The 25706-nt window shown below is 42.2% G+C and overlaps 1 protein-coding gene across 3 annotated transcripts in view; it reads left to right on the forward strand.

Moving 5' to 3' along the window:
* Positions 1 to 12855: 12855 nt before the first annotated feature.
* padi2 (peptidyl arginine deiminase, type II) overlaps positions 12856 to 25706 on the forward strand; it is a 28246-nt gene continuing 15395 nt past the window's right edge. Inside the window, exons 1-9 of one of the 3 annotated variants that reach the window (XM_080214989.1) lie at positions 12856 to 13183; positions 14217 to 14327; positions 16087 to 16267; positions 17803 to 17875; positions 18674 to 18735; positions 21967 to 22084; positions 23300 to 23428; positions 24358 to 24515; positions 25393 to 25496. In XM_080214989.1, coding sequence (XP_080071115.1) covers positions 14236 to 14327; positions 16087 to 16267; positions 17803 to 17875; positions 18674 to 18735; positions 21967 to 22084; positions 23300 to 23428; positions 24358 to 24515; positions 25393 to 25496 — 917 coding nt within the window. In that variant the 5' untranslated portion in view covers positions 12856 to 13183; positions 14217 to 14235. The other 2 variants (XM_080214987.1, XM_080214990.1) reach the window with 2 other exon arrangements.

The following is a 25706-nucleotide window of genomic DNA, read 5'->3' on the forward strand; positions in this document are numbered from 1 at the left end:
TGGAGCTACATGACAACCAGTTGGAGTTGGTACCTGATGGAATATTTGAGCCACTGGGTAACCTCAGTACAATCAGATTAGATCAGAACCCCTGGAGATGTGACTCTGGGAATAATTACCTCCGCTGCTGGATTAAACTTCACCGAAACATTGTCAAAAGTAGGAGCATCAGCAAACCGGAATCTGTGGTATGTCACACACCAGACCATCTGGCAGGAAGTGCCATGGTGAATGTGACAGACAGAGAGTTGGGCAAATGTTAAACTTTTGAACTTATTACCACCACATTACTTAACCAGGTTGCTTTAATGCCAAACAAATATTCCTGGAACAGGAACAAAGCTATGTTATACATGTAGCTATTGTACTTTCTGTTACAGAATAACACCTTCAGTATCACAGTCTAACCCTTATTGTTTCAGTTGCATTAGCAATGAGATACTTTTCATTTTCAAACCCTCAAGCATTCTCAAGTTGGTCAAAATATGGTTAGAGTAATGTCTCCCCTGGGACATCTCAATCTAAGTGTCTGCACCAGAATAACATTTTTCTAGTTTATGTACACTGTGTTCTACTTGGCATTGCTTCTCCCCTAAGGATCATCTTATATGTCCTAAAATGTCCAGAAATGGACATTAGAAATCAAGAAAGTAAATGTTAATAAAATTTGTCAATTCTTATTTTGTTACAAAATTCCTTCTAGTAGAAAACAATGCAGATCATAATAAAAACAAAAACTGCTGGAAAACTCAACAGATCTGACAGCATCTGTGGAAAGGGAAAAACATAGTTAATGCTTTGAGTTGAATATGGTTCTTCAGAACTTCAGACATGAAGGTTATAAACACAGAAATAGCTCATTACGGGAGTATCTCTCAGATCTGTATGAAGTCCTTTGATAGTATGAACTTGAGAACAAGGGAGTAAGAGTGTGAGTATAAACAGTTAAATAACTTGGTTGTCAACAAGGAGGTCAACATACTGTTTGAGGTGATTGCTGCCAAAAGGGATAAGCTCTTTTACCATTGGTTAGTTAAATCAGAAATGTTTCTTTAAAATCAGGAAACTAGAAAATGATTCTTATTTACACTGAAACCAGTTCAGTAGTTTCAATAGCAGAAATTTTTTCTCTGTAAAATAAGAGAATGTGTTCCTGATAAAGGGAGAGAGGTTACAGAAGTCGAGATAGTACAGCTGTCCAATTAGATGTAAGTGTTTGGCTAAGCTCAGGTGTATGATTATGCCCGAGATCAGATGTAATGTCTTTTATTGTCAGTTTGGACCTTGTTTGTGATCTTGTGGGCCTATCACTTGGGTTCAGTTTGAATTTGAATTGGTTTTTGGAGTATGCAAGGATTAGGGGCTTGCCCAATCCACTCTGCACATTGGCTTTGTAACTCTGAGAAAGGAATACTTTTTTAAAAAAAATGTATTTTATTTAAATGAAATATGCTTCCTGAAATCAAGGAAAATGAGATTTAAGTCTACGAGTTCATGCAGCATGTTGACATCCTCCAGCTCCTGAAATTAGAAAACACAAAGACCAGCTGGCCACCTATGCGGGGGATCAATTGCAGATAGAGGGCAGCACGGCGACACCAGTGATTTGTAGGCAGCAGTCACCTTGACTTCCACTCATTATTGCATGGGGACATGGACCTAACCTTATGGGGAGAGATTGGCTACAATGCACCAGACTGAACTAGCTGAAGAGCTACTTCAGGGAGATAAAGTAGAAAGGGTTGAGAGCTTCAAGTGTTTAAGTGTCCAGCTCACCAACAACCTGTCCTGGTCCCCCCATGCTGACACTATAGTTAAGAAACCCATCAACGCCTCTACTTTCTCAGAAGACTAAGGAAATTTGGCATGCCAGCTACAACTCTTACCAACTTTTACAGATGCACCATAGGAAGTATTCTTTCTGGTTGTATCACAACTTAGTCTGGTCCCTGCTCTGCCCAAGACCACAAGGAACTACAAAAGGTCATGAATGTAGCCCAATCCATCATGCAAACCGGCTTCCCATCAACTGACTACACTTCCTGCTGCCTCAGCAAAGCAGCCAGCATAATTAAGGACCCCATACACCCTAGACATTCTCTCTTCCACCTTCTTCCTTCGAGAAAAAGATCCAAAAATTTGAGGTCACATACTAACCGACTCAAGAACAACTTCTTCCCTGCTGCTGTCAGACTTTTGAATGGATTTACCTTGCATTGAGTTGATCTTTCTCTACACCCTACCTATGACTGTAACACTACATTCTGCACTCTCTTGTTTCCTTCTCTATGAATGGTCGCTTTGTCTGTAGGGTGGCAAAAAACAATATTTTTCACTATATATTAATATTTGTGACAATAATAAATCAAATCAAATCATCTTCAGGCTGGTCACGGGGGGACTTTACAAATTCATCAATAAGTAGCCCAGAATAAGGGGAGCTAAACCCAAGATCTACGTCAAACCCAATTCTACGCCCTTAGAGTGAGACCAGTTCCACACGCTACTGGAGAGAGTCCAAACTAGAACTTCTGCAAAAGCTGAGCATCATAAGATCCATACAGTTTGCACAGGAGGCAGCACCTGTTGTTTCTGTCCTCAACCAGAAAAGTCAGTTCAAATGCATGGAGAATGTAAGCTTACAGTCAACAGAGTTTCTAGAATTCACAGATACCTGGACTGAAAACTTGTATGCCAGTTTAACTGATAGTCAAGCATTTTCAAAGTTGTACACAAGCCATGTGTGCCTCCAGCTTAAATTAGATGAGCCTTCCCAAATATGTGTGATAATTAGTACACACAATGTCCTATATGAATGCACCGTTTGGTGTCTCATCTGCATCTGCCATTTTTAAACAGGTCATGGAGGACATACTCCAAGGATTATCTTACATAGCAGTGTATTTGAACAATGTCTTGGTCACTTGTCTTGGAACTTCAGAACATGAATACCTAAAGAGCTGGAAGAGGTCTTATGGTGATTCTCAGAGTCAGGATATACCTGAAAAGAGAAAAATGTGTCTTCCAAGCAAATCCAACGATTGACTTGGACTATCAGGTGGATGGCAAGGGCTTTCATTCAGTGGGAGGACAAGGTGAGGCCATTAAGGAGGTGCTAACTCCAAGGAACCCCTCGGAATTGAAATCCTTCCTGGGGTTAGTGAATTATTCCAAATTTATTCCAGGGAGTTTACTCTGAATTTGTCTTCTTTGCTGGACCTCTTGCATACCCTACTATGGAAACATCAAAGGTGGTCTTGGAGGTCACAGCTGGAGGTTTTCAACAACATTAAACAGCAAATTTTGTCCTCTAATTTATTGACCCATTTTGATCCCAAAAAGGATCATAACTTGACATGCAATGACTCCCCTTGCGGTGTTGGGGCAGTAATGGCACACTGCTGGAAAGATGAAATAGAGAAGCCTATTGCATATGCATTTTGGACCCCCTAGGATGCTAAATGAAAGTATTCCCAGATCAAGAAAGAGGGATTGGTGGCTGTTTTCGGTGTTAAAAAATTCCATCAATGCGTTCAAGCAGATGCTTCATCATAATGGCTGATCATAAGCCGTTGCTGGGACTTTTTAAAGAAGGCAAGGCAAAACCCCCATTGCCTGTGCCCAGATACAGCATTGGATCTCGTTACTGGTGGCTAATGAGTATTTCATTGTGCACCGCCTGGGACCAGGATAGTTAATGCTGATGCACTCACCTGATGAAAGAGTAGCAAGCATTCCGAAAGCTAGTAGCTTTTGCTACCAAATAAACCTGTTGGACTCTAACCTGGTGTTGTGAGACTTCTTACTGTGCTTTCCCAGAAGCCCAGCTTTGTTATAAGTTGTGGAAGGGCTGGTGATGACACAACTTTTTGGACATCTTGCAAATACAAAGGAAATACAAAGGAAATTGGATGGGCATTTGGGGGGGTTTCAAACAGAAATGCTGGCTAAGCATCTGTGACCTTCCCAACACCCCGCCACTCCGTGATTCCCGATAAATCCAAAACCAGGGAATCACAACAAAGCTCAAAGAGCATCAGTCTGAAAGGCAAATCAAGGTCTGGATGCAAAGGATCCAGTCCTGTCTAAATTAAAATCTATAGGGGGGGGCGATCTTACCAAAAACATTCTAAGTGCCGACTGAATGTGAAAACAGGAGAGAATTGCACCTTTTATTTGAACAAGTTAAAAGTCGGATCTTACCTCACTCTGTGAGAAAAATAATGCAAAATCAGTTTCTTGCCAGCAGAGGGAGGGAGTGGGGCCTAAGTTCGCTGAAAGTTTGCAGCAGAGTGTGCAATTGTGCACGCTTAGACCATTGTGTTCTGTGCACACAGAGATCTGTCTGTCTGTCTGCCTCCCCCACTACTGCTGGCCTTCATGGCTGATCCCCCCAACCCACTATTTCCAGGCTCTGTGGCTGACCATGCCCCTCCCACTATTCATGGGGCTCCGCAGCCGTTCACCCCAACCCACACAGACTGATCACCCCCCCAACCCCCAGCATGGACCGATCAATCGCCCACCCATGACTGGCCAATCACGTTTACAGAATGCACAGTATCCCCCTCGATTGGTCTGCCCCTTCTGGCCTCACTCCTCAGGCTTGCCACCATGGCACTGCCCATGCCTGGTGGACAGTGCCAGTGTGCTAGACTGGCACTGCCAAGGTGCCAAGTTGGCATTGCCCAGGGGGTACCCTCTCCCCTCTGTCCCAACCTCACGAGGGGGGGCCTTAATGGCCTTTGGTTCCACTGATGAGGCCATCATGACAAGTCCCCATTGATGGGAACCATACATGATCCCCGCTGGTGAGGACCTTCACCGACGAGGCCACAGAGGCAAGTGAGTCCAGACAATTCCACCCTGGCCTTGCTAATAATATTCTATTTAAAATAGAATTTAAATATTGAGATCAGCCTCATACCTTTGTCAGGCACAAGGCTGATTGCGCCAGATATCCAGTGCTGATAAGATCATGAAGCAAACCCAATTTCTCAGCTCTTTTGTGAACTTATAGGCTTGCCCCGCCCACCGACCAGTGGAGCGAAACGGTAAGATCGCCCCCATAATATTACATGGGGGATTCAGAGGACAGTCCTCAGATGGAATGAAACAATATCTGATGTTGAGGATGGCATCATCCTCTGGGGCTCCTGTACAGTTATCCCTCACCCAGGGTGACATCCAAAACTTATGGAATTACTCCATAGCAACCTTGGGATTTCAATTATGGAAATGTTAGCTAGGAGCAATGTTTGGCCGCCAGCCTTGATGCAGATATCACTGACTTGGTTCGACTATGCAAGTTATGCAAAAACTCCCTCCCTCAGCCTCCCCATATCTATGGGAGTGGCCAGGTAGGCCCTAGTTGCAAGTGCATGTGGACTTTGCTGGGCCTTTTTTGGGCTTCATGTTCTTAATTACAGTTGATGTATTCTCCAAATGGTTGGAAATACGTGGCATGAATTCTACCACTTCCCATGCAACCATTGAGAAACTACAACAGAGTTTCTGCATGCATGGAATACCTTAAGTCCTGGTTTCTGACAATGGCATTGCCTTTACTACCATTGAGTTTCAGACCTTCATGCTTTCCAGTGGAATGAAACACATTAGGGCAGCACCCTATCACTCACTACTGAATGGGTTGGCTGAACAAGTGGTGCAGACTTTTGAGCTTGGCATGAAGAAGCAACCTGCAGCATCCATTAAGACCAAACTGGCATGATTTTTATTCAACTATCGGACTATCCCTCACACAACGACAGGAATCGCTGCAGCGGAAATTGTTAATGGGATGGAGGTTCTGCGGCTGGTGAAGTATAAAATTATATGGCCAGGATTCATTTTATGATTCCACCCATCCAAACCTGCTTGCAGTTCTACATCACCATTGGCAGATCTCATACAGGAAGCCGGCCAGCCTCCATTTGTAGGTTGGTGAGCAGATGATAGATCAAGGGGAGAACCTGAAATTGACCCCTGGGGGCAGGGGGGTGTCTTCTGACTGGGACTGCCCTCCGGTTACAGCCCAGTGACTTCTGGACTTCCTTCTCCCCCGCCCCCCAACTTATCACCTGAGACCCCAATCACCTCCTTTGCGACCACCCAGGCCTTCCTTATCTTGGCCCCTTGACCCCAGCCATTTACCTTGTCACCAGTTCCCAGCAAATAACTGCAGTGCCTCTCCTGGCCACTGCAGCACTATTTCTGGAATGACTGGAAATCTGTTGACCAATCTGACTGGCTGACCACTATCCAAGACAGGATTTCTTCTCAATGACGAGTAGAAGTCCTGCCTTCTTGCCCATCAATGCCAAGCCCCCATCATCCTGAAAATTCTGGCCCAGGTGTTCAGATTTCTCTTTAAATGTTAATAATCCTTAACTGAGCCATAATAAAATTGAGGGCTCTTGGCAGGACTTTGAATCTACAAACTAATGTGAGATGAGTTAGGAAACTCAATGTTTGTCCATGGAAGAACCTAAAATGTTTGTTATTCTATGGAATACTGTTTCAGTTCAAAACTTACTGTTAGCAAAAGATTTAGATCCTTCAAACATCGCACTGAATAAAGATGTATCAGTAAGGGGTATTGATGGAAAGCATATTCCTACCCCACTGTGAAGTGAATTTAAATTGTGCTTTGGCAAAGGGCTCTATTGTTGTTGGCACTGTTTCTAAATTGCCCATTAAAAATGTAGATTTTATGTTAGGAAATTATATAGCAGGCAATAGCGCTTGTCCACAATCCAGGGTAGTATGCCACTGTGAGTAAAAGCTCCAGTTAAAGAACAAACTGATGAAAGAAAAATGCCGATGGAATAACTCTAGTCGTGGACCACACAAAGGCAGCAAAAGTGTTGCCAGAATTTCCAAATTAAATTTTGTCACAGAAACCCCCAAAACCTAAACCCCTAAAGGTTTAAAGACAATTAACACTGACTTAAATTGCCCTGTCAGCGCTGAGCTAGCACAAGAATTAACCATGTCTGTCAGCATTGCAAAAATCCAGGCAACTGGACAGAGCTGAAGTGGCCAGTTACAACCTTAAAATGATTGGAATATAGTTTTGGAATTTCAAAGTATTAGAAAGTAAATTAAAGGTCCAAGATCAGGAAGCTGTCAATTCTGCTTGGAAAGAGTGAAATAAAATTCAATCTGAACAGGATCAGGAGAAATTGAAAGATCTTAAAATGTTCAAAGAGCAAACCAAACAACAGTATCAAACCTTTTTGCTTAAACATAAAATTGTTGCAATTACATTCTTGGAACAGTCAGACTGGATTCTGATCGAAGAAGGATGAGTTAGTGGCACAAAAAGAAACTATTTGTAATTCATTGTCTTATAATGGCCAGATGAGGGAAAGTGAAATAGTCCCCCTTTTTTCCCATTCTTAGTTTATTTATTAGTGTCACTAGTAGGCTTACATTAACATTGTAATGAAGTTATTGTGAAAATCCCCAAGTTGCCATACTCTGGCGGCTGTTCAGGTAGGCTGAGGGAGAATTTAGCATGGCCAAAGCACCTAGCCAGCACGTCTTTCAAACTGTGGGAGCAAACCGGAGCACTTGGAGGAAACCCACACATACATGGGGAGAACATGCAGACTCCACACAGAGTGACCCAAGGCTGGAATTGAACCTGGATCCCTGGCGCTGTGAGGCAGCAGTGCTAACCATTGTGCCATTTCACCTTTTCTTTGTAAGGGAATTTTTAATTTAAAAGGATTTGAATTTAATTTAAATTTAATTGAAAAGGATCTACTGCATTTATTTAAAGGTTTATATGTTGTCATTATAAAAAAATCAGAAATGTTTTCAAGGAAAACATTAATGAGGAAAAAAGTGAATTTTATTGGAGTTATATAGACCTGGCTAAAATAATATACACACTGTTGATACTTACTGTTGGAGGAATAATTCAGCAGCTTGACTTTTACCTTCAGCAAGTTTATTGCGTACCCAACTTGTCAGAAATACAAACGCCATATAATAAAGGCAAAATGTTATGGATGTTGGAATCTGAAACAATAACACAAAATGCCAGGAAATTTCAGCAGCTCTGACAGCGGGGGGAATTTTCCTGTCCCGCCTGCCATGGGAATCGTAGCGGGCGGACAGCAGACCACACAAAGGTCCATTGATCTCAGGCAGGATTCTCCAGTTTTGAGATGAGTGTGGCTGGAGAATCCCACCCAGCATCTGTGGAGAGAGAATAAAACCAATGTTTCTAGTCTGGATGAGTCTTCTGATGAAGGGACATGCTGAGTTTCTCCAGCATTTTGTGTTTTTGTTACAAACTCCATGGCTGGAATTCTCCCAAAAAGATTATAATTCATATGAAAACTGGAGTAAATCATGCTGGTTTTTTTCAGCAGGAATTTCAAAATGAATCTCCTACACTCTGTGCACTGCAGACAGCATCAACGTAATTTACTCTAGAAATCAGCAGGCGGAGTCTATTCCCACCTGGGAGGCCAGCAGCATCACGCTAAGCAGGCTGCTGTATATGCGCCGATGTGTCAGATCGGCTCATGTGCAGTGGCCCTGCACTGTCGGCTGCCTGATCACTGGCTAGTCCCACAATCCTTGCAGTGGTGGCCCTCTGCACCCCCACGACCTGATTGCTGGCTTCCCCAATCATGTCCAGCCCAGCCACAACCCCCCCCACCTTCCCCCACCCAGTATTTCCCTCCCACATGTAGTCTTGAATGCGGCCTACCCGCAATCCCAACACCCTCCATGCAGTCCCGATTCCCCCCCTGCCCCCAAGTGGGCTGACCACCTCATCAGACCATGCCCTTAGAGGCCCTGCTCCCATAAGGCCTGCCCCTTGACACTGCCCCCTGCCTGACAGGCAGTGCCAAAGTGCCCTGTGGGGAGCTACTTTAAACCCCACTGGAGTGAACCACTCTGGCGGGGGGTGAGATGCTGATATCCTCGGGCCTGTTAATCATATTTAAAATATATGCAAATGTGTATTATCATAATTTATGCACCTCCACCAATTTCCATTGTGGATGTGATGCTGCCAGGAATCTGGCACTGCAAGATGCTAGTGGGTCTGGTGATTTAATTAGCACAGTGGAATGGGAGGATTGCCCCTCACATACTTACTCCAAAGTGACTGTTCCAGCTGAGTCCATTTATTCTCCTTTGTTTGGTAAGTCAATGATTATTAATAACCATACATGTTTGTTTGTTTATTTATTAGTGTCACAAGTAGTGTCACAAGTAGTCTGCAATTACTGTGAAGATCCCCTAGTCGCCACTCTCCAGCACCTGTTCCTCTTTAATAATTGTCACAGCATGCACTTGCTGATACATTAACACAAATACTGATTACAGAATGGGGAAGGATAGTTTGATCAAATTCAGAGTCCATAACTAAAAGGAAAATATGATGAGTGACTCGAATGGTCAGGCACTTTTTCAGTGACCCTGATGTGTTCATTTGGAGTTGGGCCAGTAAGTTTGGTTGTTCCTCTGGTTGTTCTTTCCTCTGTATTCAAGAGGCGGCTAAATATAGCACTTGGGATGAATGGGAAAAAGCAGGATTAAGATAATGTGTTGGATGATCAGCAATGATTGTGATTAATGGCGGAGCAGACTCAAAGGGTCAAATGACCTCCTTCTCCTTCTCCTTCTTTCTTCTATGTTTCTATGAGACAGTAGTAGTGAGCAGAATTTGAAAGGTCTCTGTTCACAGTAGGGATGACTCTACTTGATCTCAATTAGCAAACAGGACACAAAACCTGCTAGGAAGGGAGGACAGTCAATAAGGGTCAATGGTTTTGGCTGCTTATTCTCTATTCATTAGTATCTCAGTCTCAATTCTCTACCAAAAATGTCTTTCTAAGCAAATAAAAGGGAGATTTGTTCTCTCCACTGTCAGATTGAGTATCCAAATAAGATGGTTATTTGTCTATTCCAAAAGGTAGCTTGATTAGCTCATGTATGCAAAGTTAACCTAGCCATTGTCTCATGGCCAAGTGATTAGATTAAATGTCCCATCCCTGACAGCTAAATCACAGCTAAAAGTAAAATACTGCTGATACTGGAAATCTGAAATAAAAGCAGAAAATGCTGGATAAACTCAGTAGAAGGGTCACTCAGATCTGAAACATTAACTCTGTTTCTCTCCACAGATGCTGCCAGATCTGCTGAGTTTATCCTGCATTTTCTGCTTTTATTAGCCAAATCTCTTAATGTCTTGCTATTGTCACAGGAGAAAGGTGCTTTCATATTTCCCAGGAGTTGTCTCTGGTTGGGTCCTCACAGACTGGCATCTCCGTTTTAATCAAATGGAATTTGGAATGCGTGATGATGGAAATTGACGCAGCCATCCCTTGCCTGTAATTTGCAGTCATCCCCTTTTAGCCTGTTGTTTAAAAAGAAATCGGTTTTTAAAAGTTCAGGTTTATGTTTCCAGTCAGCAGACACAGCACGGATTCGTTAAGGGGAAGTCGTGTTTGACAAATTTATTGGATTTCTATGAGGATGTGACTACTGCTGTAGACAGAGGGGATGACCGGTGGATGTGGTGTTTCTCGATTTTCAAAAGGCGTTTGATAAGGTGCCGCACGAAAGGTTGCTTCAGAAGGTTAGGGAGCATGGAGTTGGGGGTAAGATGTTAGCGTGGATAGAGGATTGGTTGTCTAATAGGAGGCAGAGAGTTGGTTTCAATGGGTGCTATTCTGATTGGCGGTTGGTGACTAGTGGAGTGCCACAGGGATTGGTGCTGGGGCCTCAGCTATTTACCATTTATATAGATGATCTGGAGGAGGGGGCTGAGTGTAGGGTAACGAAATTTGCTGATGACACAAAGATGAGTGGAAAAGCAAATTGTGCGGAGGGTGTGGAAAGTCTACAGAGGGATCTGGATAGGCTGAGCGAGTGGGCGAGGACCTGGCAGATGGAGTACAATGTTAGAAAGTGTGAGGTTATCCACTTTGGCAGAAATAATAGTAGGAGGGATTACTATTTAAAGGGTGAAAAGCTGCAGCATGCTACGGTGTAGAGGAACCTGGGGGTCCTTGTGCATGAGTCGCAAAAACCCAGTCTGCAAGTGCAGCAGGTGATCAAGAAGGTGAATGGGATGCTGGCCTTTATAGCGAGGGGGATAGAATATAAAAGCAGGGAGGTCTTGCTGCAACTGTATAGGGCACTGGTAAGGCCGCAGCTGGAGTACTGTGTGCAGTTTTGGTCACCGCACTTGCGCAAGGATATTTTGGCCTTGGAGGGAGTGCAGAGGAGGTTTACTAGGCTGATACCGGAGATGAGGGGGTTAGACTATGAAGACAGACTGAATAGACTGGGTCTGTACTCGTTGGAGTTTAGAAGGATGAGGGGGGATCTTATAGAGACGTATAAGATAAAGAAAGGGATGGATAGGGTAGAGGTAGAGAGATTCTTCCCGCTCAGAAAGGACAGCAGGACTAGAGGGCACAGCCTCAAGATAAGGGGGGGGCAGTTTAGAACGGAGTTGAGGAGGAACTTCTTCACTCAAAGGGTGGTGAATCTCTGGAATTCTCTGCCCATTGAAGTGGTGGAGGCTACCTCGCTAAATATATTTAAGTCACGGGTAGGTAGGTTTTTGACAGCCAAGGGAATTAAGGGTTATGGGGAGAAAGCAGGAAAGTGGAACTGATCCACTTCAGATCAGCCATGATCTTATTGAATGGCGGGGCAGGCTCGAAGGGCTAGATGGCCTACTCCTGCTCCTATTTCTTGTGTTCTTACGTCAGTGGACTGAAAAATCACCATTTGATAAAAGCGCATCTTCTTGACAATCTCAAAAGACAAATACTGAAATGTTTCAGTCTGGAAGATGAACTTAAAAGTGAAAATATAGCCACAATAGAGTAAGAAGATGACAATTTACCCGTGGCTTTGTTTAACTGTTTATGTGAGGTCTAAATGAACTCAGAGTTCAAAACTTGCAAGTTGAATGAGGAGGGAGAGCAAGGGGGAACCATTCAGCTTCTTGCTTCTTCAATGTCAATTTTGTCTGTGCTGGTTTGCAGAAAAAAATAGTTGCTTAAAAACTCAAGGGATTAGCTGTCCTGTCATAAGTCATGGCTAGTGGATTCCAGTTGCCTGGTTTACATGGTCTGCCAACATACCTTTCATAACTGGAGTCCCATATTATTGTGTTTAATACTTTGTCTCTTCAAATATGAATAGCCAGGTGATTGTCTGGATGCTTTTCCAGTGGGGTAAGAGATGTCCCACATTCATATTCCTTAAGGCAATTATTCCCGGTGAGTATTTGCAGACAGGTTGTCTCCATTTGAGCGATGTTGCAATGGAGAAGGTATAGTGACACAAATGTACAGCCATCTTTGTCTGTGATATCTAGCCATTGGAAGGTGGCTTTAGTCTATTTTTAAAATCAATTAGTGCTTTCCAGTCAGTAAATTGATAAAGTCATATTTATAAAGCATTGCTCCATAACAATAGCAATGAAAAATATTCTTCAGACAGAATTTTGGACTATTATCCCCATTATCTTTTGTCTGTGCTTGATATAGACACACTAAACCCTCCATCAGAAAAAGCCCAGAGTTGCCCAGTCACCACTTTAGCTTTCCTGTTTTCAGCTAAAAGAAGATTCTTTTTTGGGCATCTTTTGGTACTTCATTTCTAATCAAAAGAGCCAATTCAAATTAAGTCCAATCATGGTCCCTGCATGAGGGACAAACCAGATCCAAGCTGACAAGACAGGACTTTGTATCCCATCTTGGGTCGATCAAACAAGATCCAAGCTGATATATGAGGCATTGCACCCCCTCCCGGGCTCAATCTAACACTTCATCTTAGCCAGAACACCAAATTGGCTTTAAAAATTTGCATCAGATAAAGTCAGTTTAACCTCACTGGCTATCCTGATTTTTTACTCTACCCAGCCTGGGCAAACCACGATCATAGGTGTCAGCATTGCTCCAGTGCAATGGACTACTCTCGTCCCCTGCTATCATGGTTTATGAAATCTGCAGTCTCCCTAACGTTTATTGTTACTGTTTTCAGGATGTGGCTGCTTTTGCTGCATTAACTGGCCTTCATTCGCTGTCTGGAAGGAATTTTTTACAACTGAGCAGCTTGCAGCATTACTTCAGAACACGTTTGAAAAATAATCACGTGACATGGGGCTGAAGTCATGTTTTAGTCAGAACAGGTAAGACTTCTGTCTCTTGAGGGCTTTGAAGTTCCAATGTTAAATCAGCAGCCTAATTTAGCCATTGTTCAGAGGGCGGAGTTTGTGCAACAATAGGGAAAAACTCAGCCCTCTGACATTCAAGAGTCAGAGTATACGGTTACATAGGTATGTTTAACTTGTGCTGGAGACCGCATTATGTGAAATAGTTTGGAAAGGATAAGGTGCTGGTTGCTTGGGCTCAAACAGACTTGTTTTTGAAACGGCTTCATGAAATGATTGTGCGCAGAGGCGAGGGAACTAGAAAATACCAAGCTTTGTTTTCAATTTTGAGCAGCAGGAATCACATGAGTAGATGTAGAGTAGACGCTTAAACTAAAATCCGACTGAGCTCTGAAATATTCATGAAATGATTGTGCGCAGAGGCGAGGGAACGGTAAAGTACAAGCTTTGTTTTTAGTATAGACCAGCAGACATGAGCCAGAAGCAGAGTAGACTCAAACTAAAGTCAAACTGAGCTTGGAAGTAAAAAGGAATCAGTTTTAAAAGAATTAGTTTCTAGATTAACTATTAACTGTGAGCAATTGGTCAATAAGCAATTCAAAATGGAGATTAACTTTTTTCTTTCCTCTGAGATTTGTGTTTGAAAATCAAAGAGTGTAAACAATTCAAATTAGCCATTCAGTCTCTTGTAGTTTATAACAGCAATAAAGGCATTTACGCCAATGACAGCATCTTCTGTTAACTGTTTAACTCAAGAGTTATGAGCATCTGCTGAATGGGGCTACTTTCCTTTTGCTGATACTTTGCCCACACGTAACTGAACCAAAGAATTTGCCTTCAAGTTAGTTTGTTAGATTTTAAACTGTATTAATATTGCAGATAGGTATATAGGGAGAATAAAGAGATGATGGCAGCTGTTGATTATATTCAATGATAAATGCTTCTGATACTTAGACAGACAAGTGATTGGATGGCTCTGGGCTGTTATTGTGAGCAAGGCAGTGGGTGTCTACAGATCAGCTGAGCTGAAACACTGACTTCTATTCTACAGAGAGCTGTAAACTTTCAGCATGTCCAAGCAAAGGACCCTGCGCATGGAATGTGGGAAAACCACCCAGGTAAATTATGTGTTGGGAACGGAACTCAGCATCGATGTTTACAAGTAAGTACGTTTGTTTATTTATTAGTTTGACAAGTAGGCTTACGTTAATACTGTAATGAAATTATCGTGAAAATTCCCTGGTTGCCACACTCTGGCACCTGTTTGGGTACACGGAGAGAGAATTTAGCATGGACACTGCACCTAACCAGCATGTCTTTCAGACTGTGAGAGAAAACCGAAACACCCAGAGGAAACACACGCAGACATGGGGACAGCGTGAAGACTCTGCACGGACAGTGACCCAAGCCAGGAATCAAACCTGGGTTCCTTGCACTGTGAGGCAGCAGTGCTAACCACAGTGCCAACTGAGCTTAATTTATTAAAAAAAATTAAACTTGGTGCACTCACCTGATGAAGGAGCAGTGCTCCGAAAGCTCTGCTACCAAATAAAACTGTTGGACTTTCACCTGGTGTTGTGAGACCACTTACTGAACCAGATTAGTGCATTGATTAGTTTTTAGTGTATAACTAGTCCTATAATTAGCATAAAATGTAATTTGTTAGTCACTGGAGGCCAGGGATTGTAGTGACAGATACTAGGATCAAAAAGGACTTGAATTTAGATAGCATCCTATATACTGGATGTTTCAAAGCATTATACAACCAATGAATTACTTTGGACACAGTGTCACTTGTTTTGAAAGGAGATGCAGCAACTGATCTGTGCATAGTAAGATCACATAAACAATAAGGAGGTGAACAACTAGTTAATCTGTGTTGTTGGTTGATGGATGAGTGTTGGCTGGGACACCAGGTAAACCATTTGATCCTCTTGTTCTAAGTGTGTCACAGGAATATTTCCATGTCTCGTTCAAACAAGAGATTTAACAACAATGCAGCACTTGCCCAAGGTGAGAGACTGACCTTGGTTCAATGGTTATTGTAGTGGGGCATGCCAGGAGCAACAGCAAACATGCCTTAGAATGAGGTTTGGACAGAGCAAAGTTACAGCACAAGGCACCAATGCATGCTCAACATAAAAAACAACCAATGGATAAGAGCAAACTTTCTGGCAGATTCCTAATGATAGACAATTAGACATTTGACATGAGAAGGAGGCTCCACAAACATCTCCATTCTCTGCTGTAGCTGACCAGTGTGACCTGCACTGTGACATTAAGAAACAGCTGAGTGTAATAGACATAATGAAAGCTCTCAACCTGATAGCATCCCAGATGCAGTGCTGAAAGTCTATCCCCACTGCCGACCAAGTAAGTATTTAAGTGGAGCTCTGGTATCCAAATCTACTCCATGACATGGACAATTCTGCAAGTATGTTCTATCTTATAAAAAGCAGAATGACCATACCTGGCCAATCAGCTTTCTCCCAACCCCATGCCATCAACCTCTACTACCCAGAAGCAGCAGGGGCACAGGAACATGATGAGCCCCAAGCTTGTTTTCAAGTCACTTACCATTCTGAGTTGGACATATATCACTGTTCATTCGCTGCCCAACAGTGTCACTAGAAGGACTGCTGTAGTTTGCGGATGAGGTAAAGGGCCCTTACTCAAAAATGAAGCTTTTCAATGTTTTTCATCCCTAGAATAAACTCATGGGTCAAGATGGTTTATGTGGAATTCTGTCAGAATGTGGTTATCAGAACATAGACAGAGACAGATTGCTACTGATTAAGGCAGGGTGTCAATGAAATGTGTTTATTTGAGCTGAGTGTGTTATAATGGGCACATAGTTAAAGGATACTGATTCTTTTTTTTAAATCAATCCATTACCTCAGTTGAACCGTCTCTTTCTCCAGACCATCGCCTCCCAGGTCTCAGCTGTTTGAAATCCGTTTCAGCCCCGGCATAAAATGCTCAGTTTCACATCAACAGCGTGTAGCCCCAGTGACTGAAGATGTAGTGAAATCGGTTCTGCGTAAAGGAACCATCCTCCTAGTCAGACAGGATAAAACGAGCAGAGATGTCAATGACAATAAGGTAATGCTACTGCCCTTTTTTCTGTGATATTCTCAGAAATATTCCTGGTGCCACTTCCTGCGTTTCATCCCCTTGAACTCATATTTCCTTGTTTCTTCTCATCACTTATAGAATGTCATAGAATTACTACAGTGCAGAAGCAGGCCATTCGGTCCATTGAGTCTGCACCAACTTCAATACTACCCAGGCCCTATCTGCATAATCCCGTGTATTTACCCTAGCTAGTCCCCATGACACTAAGGGGAAATTTAGCATTGACAAACTACCTAACCTGCACATCTTTAGACTGTGGGAGGAAACTGGGGTACCCGGAGGAAACCCAAGCAGACACAGGAAGAATGTGTAAACTCCACACAGACAGTGACCCAAGCCTGATCCTTGGCACTGTGAGGCAGCAGTGCTAAACACTATGCCACTATGCCGCCAATTCCTTTCCTTTTTAGTCACACTTTTCTCTGCTCCTTTCCTCAACTAGAAATGAAAGTGAACACTGTCAAGAAATTGAAGTGGAAACGGTAACAGATTAGTATTTGATGCAATGAAATAGTCACCTCCAGGCTGTACATTTCGAAGGGTTAAGCCATTTGAAATGAGAATCTCAAGCTCTACATTCTGCAAGGAAGACAATTAAGTGGAGATAAAATGTTAAATGGTGCAACTCAAGTAAATGCAAAATTGTACTTCAAACTGAATCAGGAAATGCAGAATGGGGGAGTTAGTGGTGCAGTGATATTGTCACTGGATGAATAATCTGGAGACTTGGGTAATGCTATGGTGACCTGGATTCGAATCCCTTCAGGGCAGATCATGAAATCTGAAATCGATAAAATTCTGGAATTAAAAATCCGTCCATCTTTTTTAAGGAAGGAAATCTGCCATCCTTACCCAATCTGGTCTATGTGACTCCAGATCCACAGCAATGTGGTTGACTCTTAAAATACCTCTGAAATGGCCCAGCAAGCCGTTCAGTTCAAGGGCAACTAGGGATGGGCAATAAATGCTGATGCAGCCAGTGATACTCACATCCCATAAATAAAAAGTATATTAATTTAAATGATTTGAAAGCAAGTTTTAAACAAGTATGTGTTAGAAAGCACTTTGAGTGATAAGAATTTGGAATAATCCACCAATCAATGAAAGCTAAATGAAAAGCTAGGGTTTTCAAAAGGCAGCTGCACACACGTTTGGATATTAAGGGGACCCTTGCTTTGAGCTCCAAACTGTGTCCCAGAATGTTATACCATTCTGAAGTTACAGTTCTACTTGCCACACTGGTACCTCACCTGATCAGTCAGACTTCATGTCTGAGATTAAAGTTTTGATTTGATTTATTATTGTCACATGTATTAACATACTGCGAAAAATATTGTTTCTTGGGCGCTATACAGACAAAATATACCTTTTATAGAGAAGTGAGAGTGTTACAGCTGTGATTGGTCATCCTCTTACACGAGTTCACATCCCTTTTCAAAATTTGAATTGTATGATGCTTTCTATCCTTGGTTCCTAACTCCATGCCCATTCTCTTGCCGTAGGTCACAGTTACATTTTATGAAGATAAGTCCAACAACCCCATTGACAAGATGACTCTGCAGTTTACAGCTGTCAGTAAGTGAGATTTAACGGATGTTGCTTGTGGAGATTATAGTAAAAGATTTTGAACTTAATTCTTAATCCATTTAAAAAATCCAATTAGGGTACAGCATAGAAAAATGCACGGGATCTTCTGGTCCCACTGCTGTCCATGGGATTTCCCATTGATTCAACCTTATGCTGCTTGGAAACAGACAGTGGAGGTTCATCGACTGTGGGACCAGAAGATTCGGCTGGTGTGAAGAGCCAGAAGATTATGTCCTATGTAAATGAAAATCTTTCTTTCTTTCATTACGGTGGCACAGTGGTTAGCACTGCTGCCTCACTGCGCCAGGCACCCGGATTCGATTTCTGGCTTGGATCACTGTCTATGCCTGTGTCGGTTCCCTCCTGGTGCTCCGATTTCCTCCCAGAATTGAAAGACGTGCATTGACCTGAACAGGCGCCGGAATGTGGCGACTCAGGGTTTCTCGCAGTAACTTCATTGCAGTGTTAATGTAAGCCTACTTATGACTAATAAATAAACTTTACTTCATTATCCTTTCCTTTGCTGCCGTGCTTAAACACACTGCACATTTATGAGAACATTTTTAAGTTAAATTATGTGAAGTGCTTCAAGATATTTCTCAGATACATAATAAAATGCTCAAAAACTGCTCATCTCTCTTTTGTGGTGGCAGGCGTGTTTATAAATGGTTGCTCAGGGCAATGGTGCTATTTCGCTATGTATTGGAGAACTGACGCACTGGGACTAATAGTAAAACTCTGTAGTCATGGAGACATTCTCTTAGCTTCACTACCCTTCTTTTGCAGGCATATCCCTAGATGTGGATGCAGATCGTGATGGGAAAGTTGAAGAGAATCATCCAAGTAAGGTAATCAAAAAAAATTAATATTCTGAAGTAATTTTATTCAAAAGTCATTGATATATCAAAGGTCCTCCCAACTCCAAACCACTGGTTAGGCTATTCAAGATCTTTTAGAAATAGGTGTAGCTTGTTTACTGGAAGCTCTTGCCAGCTGTGCCAGAATTTTGCATCAGTGTAGTACCCTAATTTAAATTCGAAAGCAGCCTTACACCCATGGGCATACTACTTCACCCCACATGAGTATCAAATTGGCCTAGGGTAACCACAGCATAGCTGAGGTGACACCCAATTTACAAACCATAATCATTCACTTTTCAAGCACCAAATGAAATTAAAATTCTTTCCCCAAAATGTAGAACATTCAAAGCAACAATACATTCTCTTAGAAACTCGAGAAGCTTAAGCCTTGATGGCCATAGGCCCAAAAGTAGCTTGGTAGGAGCAGTACTTGACATGGAGGGAATGCAACAAGGTCACCAGATTAATCCCTGGGATTGCCTTGCTAGGAGAGATTGGGGAGACTGGGTCTGAGAGTTTCAACGCATGAGGAGTGACCTCATTGAAATTTTTACAGGCCGTGACAGGGTGGATGGAGATGTTTCCCCTATTGAATCTGTGGGATTCCCGACGCAGAGGGCTGTAGAAGCTCAATCACTGAGTCTTAAATGACATGGGGATAGTGTGTAGATGATCAGCCATGAACTAATGGAATGGCGGAGCAGGCTTGATGAGCTGAATGGCCTATTCCTCTTCCTATCTTGCATCACATCCCCACTGAAAGAAATACAACATTCATTGTAATGAGCAGACCTGCAAGTTAAGGAAGTGAGTCTGACATTAGGCCTGGATTCTGCAGCTTAACTCACTTGAGATCATCATTGACATGGGTGTTTGAGGTGATTGACAACAAAAAGAGGAATGCTTGTCTGAAAAATGTCTCTCAAATTGGTCAACTGGATGAATGACTATGTTTCTTTGAAAATCAAGGAATAATAGGTGTGTGTGTGTGCAGCCTATTCTTCTTCTTGCTCCCAGGTTTTGTCCCTGAGTAGACTTTACCTAAGTTACATATGCAGTTACAGATAAACATATAGGACAAGGTTTTCCCACCGTTCTTGCTGGTTGGATCTTCTGGTCCTTCCGATGGTGCACACCCTGCCATAGGTTTCCCAGAGGTTTGTGGTGGATTCAGTGGTAAATCCCATTGACAGCGGTGGAACCAAAAGATCCTGCCATTGGCCAATGACAAGTTGCCTCCTGCTGCCAGCAAACTGCGAAGACGCCAGAGAATCTTACCTGCAGAATGTCACAGTTAACTTTATATTGTTTTGAGAACCAGTAAAAATGAACTAATTGACAGATTACTTAATTAGCTAATTCACAGCTCCTTAAAGGGACACTGTGACAAAAGATGAAACTTTAAAGGAAACTTACCAAAAACAAATTAAGCCGTTGTTCCCAGGGCTCGTAATGCATGCTAGCCGCTGTGGTGTCCATTGGTCAAGGAGACCTCAAACATAACTATAGAAACCAGATGTTCCCTCTCCAGTAATTAATTTGACTCTCTCAACCTATAAACAGATTAAATTTGCTCATAATCACAGAAGTTCCTTTATCATATGCATCTCTGATTTTCTGTCTAATGCTATTCCCAACATACAGTTGTCTGTATACCACCCCACAAATGCTTATTGTCCTTTGGTGTTTCTAACTTGACCCATATAGATTCCACATTGTCTGTGCCATTATCTTTCCTCAATTTTGGATCAATAGCTTCTTTAATCAACAGCACAGCTCTACCACCTTTTCCTTTCTGTTTGTCCTTCCTAACCTCTGAACAGCCCTCAATGTTTATTTGCCATCCTTGGCCACTTTGGAGCCATGTCTCTGTAAGCTGAACTACATCACATCCTTTTACATCTATCTGTGCAACTAATTCATCCATTTTATTTCAAATACATCCTGGTGGTCACCTCCGTATGCAGCTGCATTAAGTGGTGCATATCTGTCCCTGCAGTTGCAAAAGATGAGTCTGGCCACTTTGCCGTGGAGCTCTCCATTCTGTATGGCCATACCATTCTACCTATCCCTCATGGAGAAGTTTATGCAGACCTTTGTCCATTGGGCTGAGGCCCACAGGTTGCATTGCTGAGATCCTGCAGGAAAAGGAGATGGTAGATCTTTTTGCTTGGTTCTATAGGCAGACTGTCAGTGATTGACAGAAAGCCTTATCATCAGAACTTTCAAACAAACACTGAGATGCAGCTTGGTTGTTGGTAAGAAGGGCCCTCCCTATCCTTCCAGCATGCCTGGAGTCTGATTGCCTTCACACAATGCCCTTGAAGCGGCTGTGGTGGAGAGAAGATCATTGTCCACTTCCTTCTGGAATAAGTTTTTGCGAAGTAGATCTGAAAAAAGATGCAGTGGTTCTTGTCAAGGTTCATTCATGACCCAGAACTCTGTGCTCTACTGGCTGTTCCCACGGACACACACTAACATAAACATAAACTGTTGCTGCAGGACCATCAACTTAGTGAAAAGTGCTTTTTGGTCTGTCTGAAACCTGTTGGTCTCCCAGTGCAAAGACTTGTCCATAACCAACTGTTGCAAACCAGCACATTCTCACGTTTAGGACTACGTGCTGAGGGATGCACTAAAGTTTGGTGCAGCTGCTGCCAAAGTGCGATGGGGAACAATCATTGTTTAAAGCCCTTCAGCCATTGTGCATCAAAGGCTGGAATCAGTGAAAACCCCTCCGGATGATTGTTTGACATGAAGTGCACATTGTAAATATTGATTGTCATTGTAAGCCTAGGAGTAACATTAGTGGAAGAGTGATTGTTTTGCAATTTACCTGATGTCAATTTTGAAGTCATATATGTATTTTAATACATTTTACAAATAAGCTATAGCTGTGGGGGAGAAATAAAAACCCTTTACATGCTGGGTATTAAAGACAAGATGGTCCCTTTATGTGAAGTCTGTTAATGACCCATCTTATGCCTTGACAAATTTTTTTTTGTGCATTTTGCATTGATCCTAATGTTCTTATTTGTATCCATATTGTTCAGATTTGTAAATGGGGAGACTGCTGTTATTGGTAGCAGTTTGATTATAGATTGTCCATCTGCACACTGCAGTGATACCTGAAGAAGTCAAAATACCTTTCACATTTCATGGGATTGCAGAGTGAGAGTCCGAAATAAACTGCAACTAAATGTTTCTTTCCTTTACAAGGCTTCTTGGTCATGGGGACCTAATGGATATGGGGCTATTCTGCTTGTGAACTGTGACAAAGATGATGCATTTTCTTCGATGCCGGACAACACTGATAATTTGGTGAACAGTCGTTCAGGTATGGAGAATTATGTGCATGCACAATTTAGAGTTTTTGGCAGGAATTTTTTGGTCGTTCTTGCTCCAATAGCGAATCCCTGCCACAGGATTCCTGGCAGCATGGGGTGCATAGAACAGGAAATCCCATTGACAGCGGCAGGATCAGAAGATGCCACCACCGGACAATTGTGGGCAGGGAGGGGGATTGGCAGTTAAAATTCCATCTATTGCAGTCTCTACAGCAGCTCAAACAATAAATGTCAACTGTCTCATATTGCATACATATTACATGCTAACTGAAAAACGATATGCTGGCAAAGCTTTTTGACTTGTGCTTAATGGAACAAATTCACAAAAAACACCATATCTCACTGGGAACAATAATATATACTGCATGAGAAGACAACGCTAATTGCAGTACAAAATGTTCTCTTTGAGATTTGGTATTCTTGTAATCCATTCTGTCACTGCAAGATGAAAAGCTTTGACAGCATGTCTTTTTTTTTCAGAAATCCTCAAGTTCTGAATTACCATGCTATTATGTAACTATTCACATATTAGGAACATTAACTTGCTTATGGGATAAATGTAACTCTGGGTGGAATATCACATCCAGCTCTCGTAGAATTATGCGAAGGCACTGAGCTTTAGAGCTTTGGAATAAGGACACTTGAAGGATCAAATTTTGTTTGAAAATGTACAACGTGGCAAGATGTTAAGGCAGGAGCTAGAGTTTCTCCTTCAAATAGGATGTGAGTACTAAATGGCTGAAACCAAACTGCCCAGCCAGCCAATCATACTCTAACTTCCCTTTGGCATGGTGCTGAGCCTAGTCATCCCCCTGAATCTCCAGAGAAGAACATGTGGGTTGGGGTTTTCCGCCCGCGTTCATCCCAAGGCCAGAAGATCCCGAAGACAACGGACCTTTGCATGGTCCATGTCCTGTCTGCTACAATTCCTATGATGGACAGGACGGTAAAATTCAGGTCTTGGTACTGGAACCACAGCCTACTCTTTTTTCCATTTGTTTCACTGGCACACTGAAGTAGAAAAATAATACTGAAGGTTGTAGAAAATAGAGGATATTTCAATACAGTACGAATGGATACAGGTTAAAATGAATGTGTCAAAACTGATATTAGAGATTGGAAGCTTTGTCTGTGACATGTAATAGACTCAATGCTTTCAAGTGGCGTTGGGGAGATTAAAAAAGAGGTCATTATTTTTGTTTCAGATTTGAAGGATATGTCTCGCATGATTTTAAGAACTGAAGGACCACAGGTTCTACAAGCTGGCTACAAATTCCAACTCTACATTTCAGCCTCAGAACGGTATAACGTGCGGGTCTTTCTGAATGATAGAGGTGAGTCCATTTATCTATCTGTCAAACTTGTGTCAGGCTGGACAAGTCAATGACAATGAGCTACCTGCATAAACACTGTGGAATTGGATGCAACAAGCAAACAACACCAAAGATACATTGAAAAGTACAAGAGGGACCCAGTCATATTGCCAAAAATGGCATTGCTCAGCTAAAGAACAGTTCTGAACAGTAATCTGTGCCAATGCATCTGAGATATGGAACTCAGAACTGGAATAGTCCACACTAACCGTAAACCTTCAATTTAGTTCAACTTTGTGCAATTCGGAAACCACTCCAGAGTTTAACCTCACCAAGAATGACAGTAGAAACTTCCTCACACCCCATGCAAAAGCTATGCTTTCCTTTTGTCCTGGGCAATTAATTCCATCCAATACAGAAGAACAAACAATGTTGTTCAAAAATCTTTCACTTGGCTAGGTGTGTGCATGCGTATGTTGTATATTCACATGGCCATGTTTGAGAGATTGCTTTACAAAGATTCCATCTTAGTTCTTCAAACTGGGACCTAAATGTCAAATTGACTTTATTTCAATTTTGTTCTTCAATTTACAAAACATCCATAGCACAGAGTCACAGCTTTACGATTCTCTGGACCTCTTGTTATAAACCCACTGACAGTGTGATGCTGATTGAGGTGAGAGTTGGAAGAACAAAGGAATGTCATCAGGAATGCTATTGTGCTAGGCAGGGGCCATGGCTGTTTGAGATCTCTGCCACTTTTCTATATTAATGCATGAAGGTCAATGCAGACCAGCCTCTCCCAGCTCACCACCACTTGTGAGTTTCTGTGGTTCAATGCATGATTCTCTTGAGCCAGAGGAGGAGAGGGTAGAGATGAAGGTTTATAATAAAAATTCAAACTCGTCCCACTCCACGGCATTGTATTTCTTTTATCTTGGATCCCTCAGGGCGTTTGACGCATGTCTTGGGAGACCAGAAACTATCCTTTGTCGCCAATTACATGTTTGGGAAGAAAGAATATGATTTCTATGTCGAAGGACTCACATTTCCAGATAAGGATTTTGACGGCTTGGTGACCATCAATCTCAGCCTACTAGAATCAATGGTAAAATTCTCATCCTCTCGCAATTTTTCCTCCACTTTAAAGAAGGCAGCTGTCTTTCAGTACCTTATTAAATGGCTGTGATTAATCTTGGAACTTAGCCTGATGGTACTTATGGACTATCAGATAATGACCTCATGCTGATTAAACAGTACAACATCCGGCAGCAGTCATTGATTAGGAGTAGGAATCTGGGCTCATGTTTTGCAAACCATCGTGCCTATCTGAGTTTGGTCAACTCAAAACATTTAGGCCAAGAAATAAATCCAGTGCTGAATTTGCATTCCATTATTTTGTATCATTAATGATCAAGTTCCTTGTACATAATATAAATGCACTTATGCAGTAGTCTCCAAACACTGCTCTCCAAGTGTCCTCAGCAACTATTTGCAGTGTTCTCATGGCAACATGCATCCCTGTGACTTGCATTTGGTTCAGAGATGAGAATCATATCAAGTAAGAATTATACCACTATTACCATTAGGGTTGCCAACTGTAATTAAACGTATGCCTGGAGGTTTCAGCAAATGATTTGCCCCCACACTCCAGCCATTAGTCACCAATACTCCCATATTTGTGACGTATGGCCTTCCTACACCAATTGGAAAGCAAAAAGGCTCATTATCCAATTGAACAATGCTTGACTGACCGCCAAAAGACCTCCAATCTTTTCCCCCCATTTTCAATATTTTGTATATCGGGTATGGAGAAATGTCCAAAGTTAATTACAAAAAACGCATCCTTTCTGATGTCCAGATGATTTTTCTCCAGGGTGCACCCAGCAGTATCCTGGAGATTGATCTCGTTCCAGTGATTCGGACCAATCCTAGAGGACATCAACCCTAATTACTGAATTAACATTTTCAACCCCATTTTCCAGGCTGTGGGAGAAGCTCCTATCTTCACAGACCAAATTGTATTCCGTATGGCTCCATGGATAATGACTCCAAATACTCTGGCTCCTGAGGAAGTATTTGTCTGCAGGTAAGAGGCTGTTGCTCAAGATGCCAACTGGCATTCTTGCTGATCACAGCATTGACTTAGTTAAGGTTTTATCATGTAATCTAGAATGTGCTATCTGGCATACCGCAGAGTGTTTTATGGAGTGTATTAGATAGCTGAAGTGTAGAGTGTTAAATGGTGTTACAAGGAAGCATAGTAAAGTTCAGTGGTTACTTAAACCCTATTACATAA

Source organism: Carcharhinus amblyrhynchos, chromosome 30, assembly GCF_965287045.1.
Source record: "Carcharhinus amblyrhynchos chromosome 30, sCarAmb.v2.hapA, whole genome shotgun sequence".
Lineage (NCBI taxonomy): Eukaryota > Metazoa > Chordata > Chondrichthyes > Carcharhiniformes > Carcharhinidae > Carcharhinus > Carcharhinus amblyrhynchos.